We start from the raw sequence: 15,242 nt of genomic DNA, 5'->3' as shown, positions 1-15,242 counted from the left end.
ATATTAACATAAAATGAATTATGCATTGCATTATATCAAGGTTTCCCAAACTGGGATTCATGAAGGAAATGCAGCGGGTTTGTGAGATGAAAAGTTAATAATTAATAATATAAATATAAGATGTTTTTCATTTCCCATGTCTCGTTCTCAGCAGAGTCACGTCCCCTCATACTCTGAGGATTAAGATCTTAAAGATTTGCGACTCTTAACAGTGCATTATGAGAGCTTTCGGTATAAAGAGTGCATAAGGAGAAGCTGGAGTAATAATAGCAGAATATTTCGAGCTGCTCTCGAGGAATAATTCAGCCTCTTGAACCTTCTTAAAAACAGCAGATCCTGAAGTAAGCGTCTCAAGCACGAGACCTGAAGAGCTGGTTATCTGTGACTACTCCTCCTGAGAGACGAAGACACCTGAGACTCAGATGATACTCTGCTTCATGTGCCACTCATTCTTCTACATTTGATCTGAATGTTTAAGGTCCACACATCAATAATGCAGCAGTGATTGAGCAAACACAAAATGCATGAGAAACTTTGTCTTCTACAGTCAAACCATGCCTTTCTTAATATATTTGTGTCACTGTTAACACAGCGGATGTGAATGTTTCTGACAGTCGAGGATCTTCTGGTCATGATTAAGTCATGGTGTGTAATACTGCCTCTGGTGATTATGGGAACTCTGGTTTGATTGCAGCTATTGTTCACTGATATTTCTAATATGATGGGCTGTGAATATTGGCTGCGTGATTAGAAATACAATGCACATGTTTCTCCCGAAAATCAAACAAGAACAGAGGTTGATAATCACTTCACAGTATGCAAATATGTACAAATATGATTTATTTTTGATCCAAGTAAATATTCTGTTTACTCGCATTATTCAGAAGTCTCTTTGGAAGAAAGAATTTTGAATAGAGGCCCAAAAAGTGTTTGGAAACTCATATCTCACTGTCTGAATGTCCTTGAATTACTTTAAATTATTAAAATAATTTCAGGGCCTACTGTACGTGATAATCACTTTGCTCTTTCTCAGAAACAGCACATTCTTCTCTCTGTGAGCGTCTGATTGGTCCAAACTCTCTCATCACGAGAGCATTCCTGTCTGTCAGAGCGTTTATCATCTTGGCTTTCAGATCAGAATGAACAGCATATTTCATCTTAAAATCAGTTTGCATGCATAAACATAGATAATCCCGGTGCACATGTGCATAGATATCTTTAGTCTGATTTAAATAGCCATATTCAAGTGTTCACCTGCTTTACTTTCTCCTGTTGCTCGGATTATTTCAGGTCTACATCAGCATTTCAGTGGGATTGAGCTCAGATCAAGCTCAGTGGAATCGACAGGGGGTTTACCTGAGACATCAGTTTGGTTATAAACGGATGGTTTGGGTGCATACAAGCCATCCTAACCATCACTGGATATTCCAGATGTTTCCCTCATCTAATCCACTCGATTCAGCTCGTCGTCACATCATAAGAGCGCTTTATGAGCTATAAACATGTCGGATCAGAGACGTGACGTGAGTCAGTACAAAGAGCCACAAACCAGAAAAAAATCCAATATCATAAAGACATTCTCGGAAAATAGCACCACATTGTGTTTATATCTGAACAACTTCATATAAATTAAACCTGATTAAACTAATAGTCATGTTTTATTTGATTTTAGAGTGCAATGCAAAAGTAGAAAAACATTTGAATAAAATCATGTTTTATTTCTAGGAGAATATCAGCCAGTTTGCATGCACCTCTTTATTTAAGTCCATGATAAATAACTCTGTTGCATTATTCATAAAAGGAAATATACCAAAAATATGGTGTTGATAAATATATTTGCAGCACATTTGACTTTAGTGCATCAAAAAAAAGAGCATGAATGTGTTATCACTCATACTCTGCTCCTGATAAATCTCCAACAAACAGACAAATAAATGTGTGCTGAAAACCCATGAAAATATGACTTCTTGAAAGATGAGCATCCTAAAATTCAGATTACATCACTAGCATATGATCTGAACACTACTGCTGGAGCCATTCTGCTTCAGTATGCAATGGTTTGTGTGTTCAGTGTTACAAACACACACAGACTGCTGGAGGTCACAGTAACCAGTCATCTGAGACACATGGGTTACACTGACTAGCTGGTTAAGGACACTGACTAGCTGGTTAATGACTCTTTTTTTCTTGTTCTTCCTGGCGATGTCTGATTCTTTCATGGTAATTACTTTCAGTCACACCATCACTTGAAGATCTATTACAATCTCTCTCATACTCATGAGTCATTTTAGTCTGATTCAGATGATATTATAGATGTGATTCATATTCAGAATATTTTAATTGTATATTTCCTCTTTGCACTTTTTTTTTTAGTATTTTTATATTTTTATGTCTAAATAGTTTTTAGTTATTTATTAGTTTTCATTATTAGGTTGTTAATGTTGCTTTCGGTGGATGTTTATTTTGTTTAAAGTAAAAAATATTTTGGGGTTTTAGTGCTTTAGGTGTTTCTTTTTTTTAAGTTTTACTTTAGTTTTTGTGTTAGTTTAGCACTAAATGCAAATGAGAAATGTTGAATTGGCAACTAACTAATAAAAGAAGTGTAATTTTTTCTTTTAGTTAATGTTTTTGAAAAAATGCACTTTAGTATGTATATATTTTTATGCTAAAAAAAAAAGTATAGTCCCTCTAAATATTTGACCTTCCAGGCTGGATCTTCAGACTGTTCTGAGGGTCATCATTAGCAGAAATCACACTGATTTACACAAAGCTGCAGAAAGTTGGTGCAGGCGAGTGAATGATGTAAGTTCAGAGCAGATGAGTTTAAAAGAACCAGAGGAAACAGAATAGAGTTGAGCAGCGTCCAGAGTGTTTGTGCAGATATGAGGCTCTCCAGACACACACACACACACACACACACACACACAGACATCATTGCTCCTGATTCATTGTGATGCACAGAAAGACTCAAGCCTGGGAGAACAAGAAGACTGAACAGAAATAAACGAGAGGGAAACGATATCTGAGTGAGACCACAGGGAGAGCAGAGAGAGCTGAGACATGTAAATGAGACTGATCAAGATTAACATATTACCGGTCATTTATTTCTGATTCATATACTGTATATGTATTTATTTTATTCTGTTATTTGTTTTATCTTAATAAAAATCAATTAACATAAGACAACATTTTACGAGATTAGTCGCTACATTTTCTAATTTCAACATTTATTTCTATCAATAATAACAATAACATATACATATACTTTTTTATTTTATTTTAGCTTTTATTTATTTAATTTATTTATTTATTTGAGCGCTAAAACATTCAGCAGCATTAAATTAATCTAAATTAAATTAATCTATAAATGACAAGAAAATGAATTGGTATGTATTATTTTCAAGGAAACCATTTTCTCGGAAGGAAAAGACGTAGAATTTAATTAAACAAAAGTTTGACAGCCCACCTCCCCCCACCCCAAACCCCGCCCTCCAATCACACGTCAGCTAACCTGACGTCAGCAAACCCAATCGCGCAAATGATTGACAGGCAGTTATAGATCAGCGGTTCTTAACAATAGAGAGAGAGAAAGAGAGAGAGAGAGTTTCTAAGAGCGCTATACCAAAATATGATTATAGATATATATAGGCCTATATTAAAGTATTGATATTTTAGCCGTGGGTTAAATGTAAATTTTGCATGGGGTAGCTACTATACAGCACCTATACGTGTTATATTATATTATATTATATTATATTATATTATATTATATTATATATTAAAGTGCATTTGTATGCATTACGACTAATTTCGTCTCTGAGACGTGTCGCGGTTGCGAAAAGTGTAAAGTTACAGAGTTACTGCTTCTCTCTCCCCCCCCCCCCCTCCACACACACACACACACACACCTAGACTCCGCTTCTCTCTCTCTCTGTCAGTGCTGTTCGAGCGTGAGAGCAGGAATGTGTCTGAATGTATCGACATCTGTTGAGTGTTATTTCAGCACTTTGCATTTATCCGGGAACTAATGAGCATGTGATCTAATTAATAAGCGTTGGGATGGAGCGCTGATATCAACAGCGACGTACAGCTTTACCAGGTAACTTCATATGTCTTCATACCCAACTTCCATCAAATCTGTAGCTTTTATTTTCATGATAATATCCTTACATGCATCTTTCATCCGACAGCATGCACAAATCACACGTGAGATAAACCTGCAAAGCTTCTGGTGTTAGGAGGAAAACAACAACAATGATGATGATAATTATTATAATTAAAATCTTTTTAATTACTTTATATATGTAGCCTACTATTGATGTAAAATCAGTGTTCAATATAAATGCATATGTTAAATTATCTGGATTCCTGTTATTAGATAAGTTTGGCTGTACTCTCTCAAAACGTAAAAACAAAGCATAAACACACCTTCAGATGTGATTAATCTCAGAACATATTAATATCCATCCTTAGAGCTCATCTTAGCGCTGTATCTTCTCCTAAGCTCTTATGACAGTGTGTGAAAGTATTAACCGGCTCAGACGCTCGCTGATGCTCTCAGATTGATCAGAACCTGGTGTAAAGTGTTTGGATCCTCTGCAGTAAGCAGTGACTGGTGCCCAGCAGGATTCACACTGACAAAGAATGTCAAGGACTTTTGCAATTCAGCATCAATATTTAAAGTTAAAAATGCATGCATAATGTATAAGAGAAAGTGCATAATTTAGGTGGTGCTGCATGACTAATAACCCTGTTATTGCATATTTTGCAGGTTACTTATACAGTCTTGTAGTTTGCCAAATAAATGTATGACTTGCATCTCATATCACAAATTTCTTGCAGTCTTTGGCTGAAGAGAAAATCAGTTTCCTGTCAGAAAATCTCAAAATTAAGAGTAAATGTAATGCAGAGTTAAAGCCAGACTAAATTAAGCCTGCTCTGACCCAGCTCAGCTTGTTAATTGCTGTGAAATGCATTTATGCCACCTCTGAGCAGCATTAAACAACAGTCTGTTTAAAGACACCTTAATGCAGCTTCAGAAGTGTTTCTGTGCCACCTCTGTGGTGTAAACTACACACTTCTTTACACAGCTGAGTTAAGGCTGCTTAGTGCCAGCTCAAATTCAGCGTAAAGTACACAATAAATACCAGAATACATTATGCACTTCTGTGCCACTTTTTAGTGATTTTGATATAAGGTTGAAATAAGGTTGCTTTATGCATACTCAAACTTTGGTGTAATGATGCTAAAAGTAAAGATGCTTTTGTGTAAAGACTAAAACCCAGACAAAATTCTGCCTGCTCGGTCCCAGTAGTAAAGTATGCACTATATATATTTATGTGTTAATGCATTTATTGCATTAAACAGTTCATGCCAAGACACCTAAATGCCACTTCAGAAGCGCTTCTGTTCCACCTTTGCAGTCTAAATTGTACCCTTTTAGTCGACTAAGACAGAAGCGCTTCTGAAGTGGCATGTAGGTGTTGCATGCAAAGCTAAATTCTTTTTGTCACCTGCATCACTTGATGAACAGAGAACCTAACGAGCAGGATTCTCATGACAGATGCAGAGGAGAGACACGCTGCGTCTCTGATTCACACTCAAGCAGCTCAAGCAATAGGTGAGACATTTCTCTGGTTCCTATGGCAATGAGTAATTAAAAGAGAACGAGAGTGCAATAACACTCATTGACACAGGCGCCTAATTAACCTGCACAGTGGCACCCGTGACACTGATCTAATACTTCCAAACCATCATCTCTGGCATCATGATAACGTTCAGTCCACCCAGAGCTGCAGCTGTTCTTGAGCCCTCGCTGTCACTCAGTTCCTGCCATTAAACACATTTAGGGAGCATCGACCGCCGTGTGCTCGCCGTGGGAAGTAGATTCACTCAAGCTGTAACTTAGAGACTTATAGAGCAGGAAAGCATGCCCAGGAGACTCAGATATGAAGCAGGGTAAAGTGCAGAGCTGTTGATCTACAAACCCTGAGCCTAAGCTCATCTCAAATATCATCACATGCCAATAAAGGTTTAGCACACAGCATCTGAGCATAACAATATTTAGATTACATTGAGCAGAGGCTTTTTATATATAAACATTGCACTGATTTATTTCAGTTAATGCATTCCCTTGAAATCAAAACTATAGAGTCTTAGTGATGCCGTTTATGTACATTTCTTCAAATATATATATATCTGACCAAATGCGAGTCTCTTTACTTCTCACTTGATAAAAGTGTAATCTTAACAGTTACAGAAGCGCACCGTGTGTTTGGAAGAGGATGCAAATTTGCTTATAACTAGAAATCCTTGGCCTACAGCTTTGGCTCTGCTTTCTGTAGACTCTGTAGAAGAATAAAATGCAATGCATCTTTCAGTGTCAGCCATGTTGCCTGTCTGTTATGTTGATGTAAAGTTAATCTTCAGACCTTACCGGTCAACACAGAGGCTGGACCGTGCTTATGCATCAGCGTATTAAAATGAAATGACAACAGCAGCCAAAGTTAGAAATGAAGGTCACATCTGCTCATAACCCTTGAAACATTAAACTACTGCTCTTTTAACTCTTTGGATCTCAGTTGATCTGATTTGGCTTCAGTTTCTGATCATGTAATTGCTGCTCTGAGCTTCTTTTAGATATCACAGCTAATTTAACGACTGATAAGAATAAAGCACCTTCACAGTTTCATTTAATTCATTTCTCTAAGTGGTGTTAGTTATTGTAAATTGTTTGATATATTAAAATGGATTTTCAAACCTAAAATGAATGAATTAATGAATGAATAAAGGTTTAAACGAACATTTCTGAGAAAAATAATTACTATCATACATTTTTTACCATGCTTTACAGAAAACACCCACACAAAAAAATCTAATAATACATTTTTAATCATCTAAAATATAATCATATCTAATATGATCTCTTACTTTTTTATATGTCTGGTCAGAATAAGTATATATTTTAATTTTTACACATTTATAAATGTATATAAAATTACTTTTCTAAATTTAATTAGATGCCTAAATTTTAATTTTAGTATTTGACCCCTAAACGCTTTTAAATTAACACACATTTACATCAGATGCAAAATGAAAAATAATGCATTGAGTTACCAAAAAATCGATTTAATTCAGAGGGAACACTAGATGATGTTTCTGACCCCACATGCATATATTTTGTCTGGTTTTCAGGGAAAACACACTTCATCCAGATGCAGTTTGCCTCTTTAGTAAACAGAAGACATTTGTGCTGCAAAACAAGACAAAAATCCATTCATTTTCTGCAAGAGCTAAGTTCTGTCTGTTCTCAGTCTTAGAGTTTGAAACCCTCTCAGCGATGGATCTGAACTTCTTCTACAGCGAGAACATCAGTATTAACCACAGCATGCTCTTCAACGACAGCAGGAACCTCACGTTCTTACCGTTCTACCAGCATTCCCTCGCCGTGGCCTCCGTCATCATCCTGGCCTACGTGCTCATCTTCTCGCTGTGCATGCTGGGAAACATCCTGGTGTGCTTCATCGTGCTGAAAAACAGGCAGATGAGAACCGTCACCAACATCTTCATACTCAACCTGGCCATCAGCGACCTGCTGGTGGGCATCTTATGTCTTCCCATCACACTGGTGGACAATCTGATCACAGGTACATCTGTAACTTCAGGTTTGATGCAGCTGGAGAGAGTTTGTCTGTTAGTATGTGCATGCATCTTCACGAGGACTCACTCGGCCAATCAGCAGAGCCGTAGATGTCATGTGACTCACCCTCATCTCTATTAAAGAACATGAGTGTGCATGCTTTGTCTGCAAACATATACATGCATGTGTGTGTGTTTATATATATTATATAATATAAACATTACTTATTTTTGTTGCATCTGTGTTTTGCATTGGAAATGCATTTTCAGGATGAACTAGTTTCCTCTAGTTTTCGACTGGTTAGTGGGTCTTTGTTGTGGTTCTCAGTACATTTCAGTCATTTTTCGGCAAATGCGAGCGCTGAAGAAAAGCCTAGCATTAGAGGCAGCAGCATTCGTGCAACTGTTGCATAACGAACACACTACCTTTGTGTTTCTGTGCATTCATTACTCTCAAAGTGAAGTAGAATCAGAAGGAAAGCACCAGAAGAAATGTTATGTAGGGCTTTTAAAGCGTAGGAGTCAACAGAGTCTCATTCTGCAAATGCAAACATGTTTACATCAGTGTTCGTGTGCTGGATGACAGCATTATACACTGTTAGATTCATCATTCACATCAGAACATGTGTTGTGTAAAGCATCCATATTCCAGCTGATTTATCAGTTTGTTGGATGTTAAATACAGCTGTAACACCCGATGGGTCACAGATCATTAAAACCTCCTTCATTTACATCAATCTGTTGAACGTGTAATGATATTTTTTATTGTTTTGACACAGCCTCCTGCTTGTATTTTTCCCACACTGTACATGAATATATGTTTACATTATTCGGTATAAAAGAAAACAAATATGTACATTCAAAATGTGTAATCAGAAGAGGATGATTTATTTATTTAGGTGTTGCAAGATCTTAAGGAGAATTCAGTGCAAAATGTTGTCTTTAATGTTGGATAAAATGTCCAGTAGTTCTGTAATAATCATAATTATTATTATCTGTCATTATTTTGACTTTTTATAATTAAAACATTGCACTATAATTTTTTACTTTTCATTCTTGTTATTTTGACTTTTTAATTAAATGTAGTAATTGGAGTATATTGTGTTATTATTATTACTTTCTCATCTTACAATTACAAATTTTGGCACAATTTTGACTTTTACATCTTGTAATTTTGACTGTTAAAACGTTTTTTTTTTCTTCTCTATTTATAATCATGTGTCCTTATGTCTAATTAAAATTAGTATTAAGTATAAGTTAAATTTTAGAGTTATAATTTCAACTTTTTTCATATAATTATGACATTTTGACTTCTCCATCCTATCATTTGGACTTTTAAGAAATATTTAGAATCATATTATTAACAAATACATTTTATGTCGATTTCTTTGGATAATTTCAAATTTTTTCATAATTTCTACTATTTAATCTTATGGCTTTTTAATGTCATAATTACATTTTTCTGTCACATTTTGAATTGAAGAAATACATAATTAAGTGCTGATATTCATGATAATTTTTACTTATGTCATAAGTTTTTCCATGCCATTATTATTACTTACCATATGTCATAACTTAGATTTAGGGAAGCTGCACTGAAAAAATAAATTATGCTAAATGTTGTTGTTTTTTAAGGTAAATGGTTGCAACAATTTATTTTAGCTACATTTAAAAAAAAGTTGAAAGTTAGTCAACTAAATTTGCTTATTTAAGTGTATCTAAAATAAGTCATTTGCAACCACTTACCTTAAAAAAGTATTGCCAGGAATCAGTAGTGTAGCCAGAAAAGAGACTCTGGGTGTGCATATGAAAATCTGGGTGTTCCAATCCACATTTATTGTCAGATTACTGTGCAAAATTATGGGGTAGTATTTTTGTCGCACTGGTTCCGTCCAACCATACTCCTAGTGGTAATTTGGAGGAAGTGTCAAAATGTAGTTAGTTGTTAAATGTAATAATTTTCTTTCAAATACGATAATTATGAACTTCTGGTACGATACTTGGACATTTCCAGTCTGACAACACTGTCTGTTGATGTTGGGCCCGGGAGGGAGAAACATCCTGATCAGGTGTAATGTTAAGGCCTTGTGTCCTGCTGTCCAAAAACAATTAAGAAAGGAGCTCTGCGACATATTGCTAGCTATCAATGTGCAATCAAAAATGATCTGTTTATATCATAGACTGCTGGGGTCACAGTCAGCTGCTGTTTGCTGATTGGTTGGCAGTCCGAATGTCGGCAGATATATTTTAACAAAATTAATTTAAAATGTAAATTACATTTTAACATTTTGAGCATTATTGCCCCATATATTGGATTCTTATGTCTGTGCCCCTGAGAGTATGATTTAGAATGTTCAGTGACGTCACAGAACTGCCAGATTCAAACAGCTTTCGCGCGTCGGCTGCACTGAGCCAGAGACGCACGCGCTCAGAGCTTGTCATATATCACAATTAATATGCAGTGTTTTCAACCACATAGTGTTTATTTTAGGTTTCATACATTTAAATATACATAATCACTAGTAAAACAATACATTGGTAGTTTGTAAAACACACACTGATGTCTATGGAAGCAGCAAATCTAACAATCTAGACAAATGTAATTTGTCGACGTGTTTTATTCATATATCAGACAGACATAGAAGCAGAACAATAAGGTTTACTCTATTCTTCGTCCAGTTCAACAGCCACTTACTTTCATGTAACGTTGTTTCGGGAGAAACTGGGGAATTCAAGTGCTGTACATTCAATCCGGCTGAGAGGACTCTGAACTGCAGCGCTCATCTCCTTATAGATCAAGATAGTTTATAAAGGTTTTAAACAAAAAAATCGGTATAATTTTTGTATATAAAAAAATGTATATATTTTAATAAAAAATGAAAAATTAAATAAAACGGATAGCGATACATCTGTTAGTGGCTGCGGTGTGTCACGTGACAATCATGACGCGTCGCCATGGAAACACGGGGTCAGTTAAAATATTTGAACTTACGCGTGAAAGGGTTGATTAAAAAAAAATATATATATATATATTTTCTAAGTAAACAACAATAGCCCAAGTTTAGTAAACATTTTTTATTGAGACTATAAAAAATAATTCTGCATCTATTTTTAGGTGTGCCAGCTGCCACTGTGGAATCACAAAAGAAGTGAATATTCTGAAACTTTCTAAAATAAATATATACTGTACAGTGCTTTTGTTTCTCTGAGCTGTATGCCCCTCCCTCTCTCTCTCTCTCTCTCTCTCTCTCTCTCTCTCTCTCCCTCTCTCTCTCTCTCCCTCACTCTCTCTCTCCCCCCCTCCCCCCCCCCCCCTCTCTCTCTCTCTCCCTCCCTCCCTCTCTCCCTCACTCTCCCCCCCTCTCTCTCTCTCAGGCTGGCCGTTTGATGTGGTCATCTGTAAACTGAGTGGACTGGTCCAGGGAGCGTCAGTCTCGGCGTCGGTCTTCACGCTGGTGGCCATCGCAGTGGAAAGGTTAATAACTCTCTCCCTCCTGCACTTCACATGAATACAGAAACACGCTGAGACACGCAAAACCAATCACTCTGTGACTTCAGTTAATAACTGATCATCCTGTCAACGTTTCCTCACCCTTATGTGCTTCCAAACCCTCATGACTCTCTCAGAAACACTCATATCAACTAATAAAGCTTCTGGTCGGTGACAGACAGTGTGTTCACAATGTGCTGGGGCCGTTTGGAAAAGAACAACAAAATAAACAAACAAATAAATAAATACTTTTGACTTCTAATGACTTTATTTGGACAATTTTTATCTTAAAATATGGCATGCCATTATTGAGACTGATGATTTTTTGTCAAAATACTGACTTTTCAATTTCAGTCTTTAAATTTACCATTTTGACTTTAATAACCGTGATATTTCATGTTGATAGCTTTTTGGTAATTTCAACTTTGTCATAATTGTCTCATATAATTATGACTTATCACTAGATTTTATTTATATCCTGTAATTTTTTTGTTGTTGCATAATTTAGATTTTTCAATACCAGAATTTTCACTTTTTCTTAATAATTCTACAGATTTTTTAAACTTCTTCTATCATAATTATGACATAGTATGTTGTAATTGTCACTTTTTCTCATAATTATGACTGTTTTTGACCTTTTAATCTCTTAATTTCAGTTTTTGCCATAATTTTGACTTTACAAATATTAAGTTTTGACTTTTTATTCAAAGATCATTTGTGATGTCATGTTGATTTTTAAAGATAATTCCAGTCTTTCATGTCATAACTATGACTTTTTTAATTTTTTAATCTCACAATAATTCTTTTTTTTTATGATTCATCAAAAACATTCAGTTCTCACTGACTTCAGAAGGAAATGAGCTGCTATAAAGCTTCAGTCTGGTGGTTGACAGACGTGATAACAATGTGCTTGTATTGTTTGGAAAAGAACAACAGATGAACATGAAAATCCCTTTGTGCTCCACAAAAGAAAGTAAGTCAAAACAGATCTTAAAAGCACCATTAAGTAGAAGATGTCATCACACACACACACACACATTTGACAGACACTTCACACGTTGTATTTAACAAAGCAGTAATTTATAGGCACACGTCGCCCACAGTCTGTACATTACTGAAGATGAAACAGGGTCTGACGGGTTTGGAACAAAATAAGGGTGAGTTATTAATGACAGAATTTTCATTTCTGGATGGAGTATCCCTTAAACTTCCTAATCTCGTAATCATGTAACTCCGGTTTCCCGAAGCATGGTTTAGTTTCTTCCGTAGAGTCTGGTCCGGATGGCTCAGATCTGATCTCCTGTGTTTCAGGTTTCGTTGCATCGTCTATCCGTTCCAGCAGAAGCTGACGCGGCGTCAGGCCATCATCACCATCGCCTTCATCTGGGCGCTGGCCGTGTCCATCATGTGTCCGTCCGCCGTCACGCTGACCGTCTCGCAGGACGTCTTGCACTTCACCGTGGACGGGGACAATGAGACGCACCCGCTCTACACCTGCTGGGAGGCCTGGCCCGACCAAACCATGAGGAAGATCTACACCACTGTGCTCTTCTCACACATCTACCTGGCTCCGGTCACGCTCATCTTCATCATGTACTCACGCATCGCGGTCAGGCTGGTCAAGCCGCCCGTCTTCCGCCGCAAGCTGCGCGTGGTGAACATGCTCCTGATGGTGGCGCTGCTCTTCGCCGTCTCCTGGCTTCCGCTCTGGATCCTCATGATGCTGACGGATTACGGAAATCTTTCGGCCGCTCAGCTGGACCTGGTGGCCGTCTACGTCTTCCCGTTCGCTCACTGGTTGGCCTTCTTCAACAGCAGCGTCAATCCTATCGTTTACGGCTACTTCAACGAGAACTTCCGGCGCGGATTCCAGGAGGCGTTTAAGCTGGGTTTGTGTGTGGTGGACGAGCCGACGCAGCCCAGACGCAACGCAGCGTGGAAACACAACCGTGTGTTTGCGGACCGAGACGAGACGAACGCAAAGAGCGACGGCCGGAGAGAGTTCTGCAGCGGAGAACAGAGAGACGAGCTGGTGCTGGAGGATCTGGACTGAGACACTGACACACTCATGCAAACACACACACACACACACACACACACAAACACATATAAATACACACACACACACACACACATACATACAAACGCACACACACACAAACACATTCTCACACAAACATGCACAAACACACACACTGACAGCATGGATGCATGGTTTTGGAAAAACATACAAAAACAAAAATGTATTATTATTATTAGAATATGAAAACTTAAATAGCATAAAAAATATTAGTATTAAAAAAAAGATACAAATATTGCTATTGTAATATTTCAGCTACTGTTATTATAGTTGCTAATAAGTTAAAAAATGTATTAGCATTGGGATGTTATATTATATTTTAATATTGCCATTGCAACATTTTAGTGTATTATAAAAAGATTTAGTATTTGTGTCATTGTGGTACATTTTCTGAAACTTTTTCTGAGATTTATGCATCATCTGAAAGCTGAATAAATCATCACTCCATTGGACAATATCTCTCTGAGACAAAACTACTTGTAAATCTGGAATCTGAGGGAACAAAAAAAACTAAATATTGAGAAAATCATCTTTAAAGTTGTTCAGATGAAGTTCTTAGCAATGCATATTACTAATCAAACATTAAGTTTTGATATATTTACGGTAGGAGATTTACTAATATCTATTATTTTGACCCATGTAATATTTCTGTGCTACTTATGACTGCTTTTGTGCTGATTTCTTTTTAATTAATTGTGCAGCCCTAACTGAAACAAACACTCCAGCTCTCTTCTGCTCAAACAGAGAGATAAAAAACAGAATAATTCTTCATTTTTGAGGGATGTTCCTGTAATAGAACGATGCATGCAAGCATGCTGCAGAACTGTACAGCACACGCACATTAAACCCTCATTAAGTACAAGAAAAACATTCAGTGTATTAAATGATTCATGGACTGATATTTGGAAGTAAGTGTTTGCGGTGTTCTTCTGCTGATCTGGTGTTGTTTGATATGTATGTAAAACTATTTGCTCTGTAAAACAAACAGCAATTACCATTCATGCTGGGCTGTGTCTGTTTGCCTCCAGACAAACACTGACAGCTAATTAGAGAAATTCACATGACTGTGAAAATGTCTTTTATAACAGTGTTACTTGTAAAAGCTGTGTAACTTTTATTTTTATGTCAGTATCTCTGGTCTACTTGAGTGAACTGAAGCATGAAATAACATCTCAAACCTCTATGAACAGCAGCATCCATCCATTTGATTGACAGCTGAAGATCTGCAGAAGCTCCTCCCACTGGATTACAGCAGCACTGCAGGAGACGGCCATCCAATCACAGTTACTCTGTATAATTGACAAAAATCATTATAATTTATTTCATCAGAATAAATTACTCCTGAATGTATAAAGATGCTGTTTAACAGCAACAAATGGTAACCAATACAAACCAGCCAACCCACTTGTTATAACACTAAACCATTAAAAACAGCTGAAACAATACACAATCCAACAAGTCATTTCTGGTCTTATACTGTGAATGCAATCTTGTTTGTGCTTGTTTTATGTTTTTTTCAAAATATAAATCCTTCTGAAATGATTTTCTTGTCAATTGTTATTTCAAAGGTGAAGCAGTTTTACTAAAATCTCTTTTTCAGTACTTTAATGCTTTCTATCATTAATATAATAAAGCTTTGGTAAAGTACTGCTAGATCATACATGTTAGACAGACATTTTTAATTAATTAAAATAGGGGGAAAACATGCACATGTGAAGAGTTTAAATGGTCTCTTATTTTTAATATATTCCATTAGATTTAGATTATTCATGTCCACTCCAACGGATGTTTATATTTTTAATAACAACTTTTTGGATTGGATTGGGCATTTTAGAGAGACATAAACCAAAAATGACAAAACATCACAGCATTGCAAACCCATGATAATACTTACTGATGTTTGTGCAGCTGATTTCCCTCCAAAATGACATCACTTCCTGTTGGATGATGTCATTGAGAAACTGGCTTTTGTTAGTTAAAGGGATTTTACTAAAGATTAACGGTGTAAAATTATAATAAGAACACACACACAAT

General features: G+C 36.5%; 1 protein-coding gene across 1 annotated transcript; it reads left to right on the top strand.

Moving 5' to 3' along the window:
* The first annotated feature begins 3,948 nt into the window (after nucleotides 1-3,948).
* On the top strand, nucleotides 3,949-13,229 carry LOC127969423 (neuropeptide FF receptor 1-like). The gene is made up of 4 exons (XM_052571350.1): nucleotides 3,949-4,099; nucleotides 7,314-7,646; nucleotides 11,014-11,113; nucleotides 12,440-13,229. Exons 2-4 carry the CDS (start codon nucleotides 7,340-7,342, stop codon nucleotides 13,179-13,181), a joined length of 1,149 nt encoding a protein of 382 aa, XP_052427310.1. The 5' UTR covers nucleotides 3,949-4,099; nucleotides 7,314-7,339; the 3' UTR covers nucleotides 13,182-13,229.
* The last annotated feature ends 2,013 nt before the right edge of the window (nucleotides 13,230-15,242 follow it).

The sequence above is a fragment of the Carassius gibelio genome, chromosome B12 (assembly GCF_023724105.1).
Source record: "Carassius gibelio isolate Cgi1373 ecotype wild population from Czech Republic chromosome B12, carGib1.2-hapl.c, whole genome shotgun sequence".
Taxonomy (NCBI): Eukaryota; Metazoa; Chordata; class Actinopteri; order Cypriniformes; family Cyprinidae; genus Carassius; species Carassius gibelio.
Note: the sequence above shows the minus strand (reverse complement) of the source record. Positions and strands in the feature narration are given on the sequence as shown.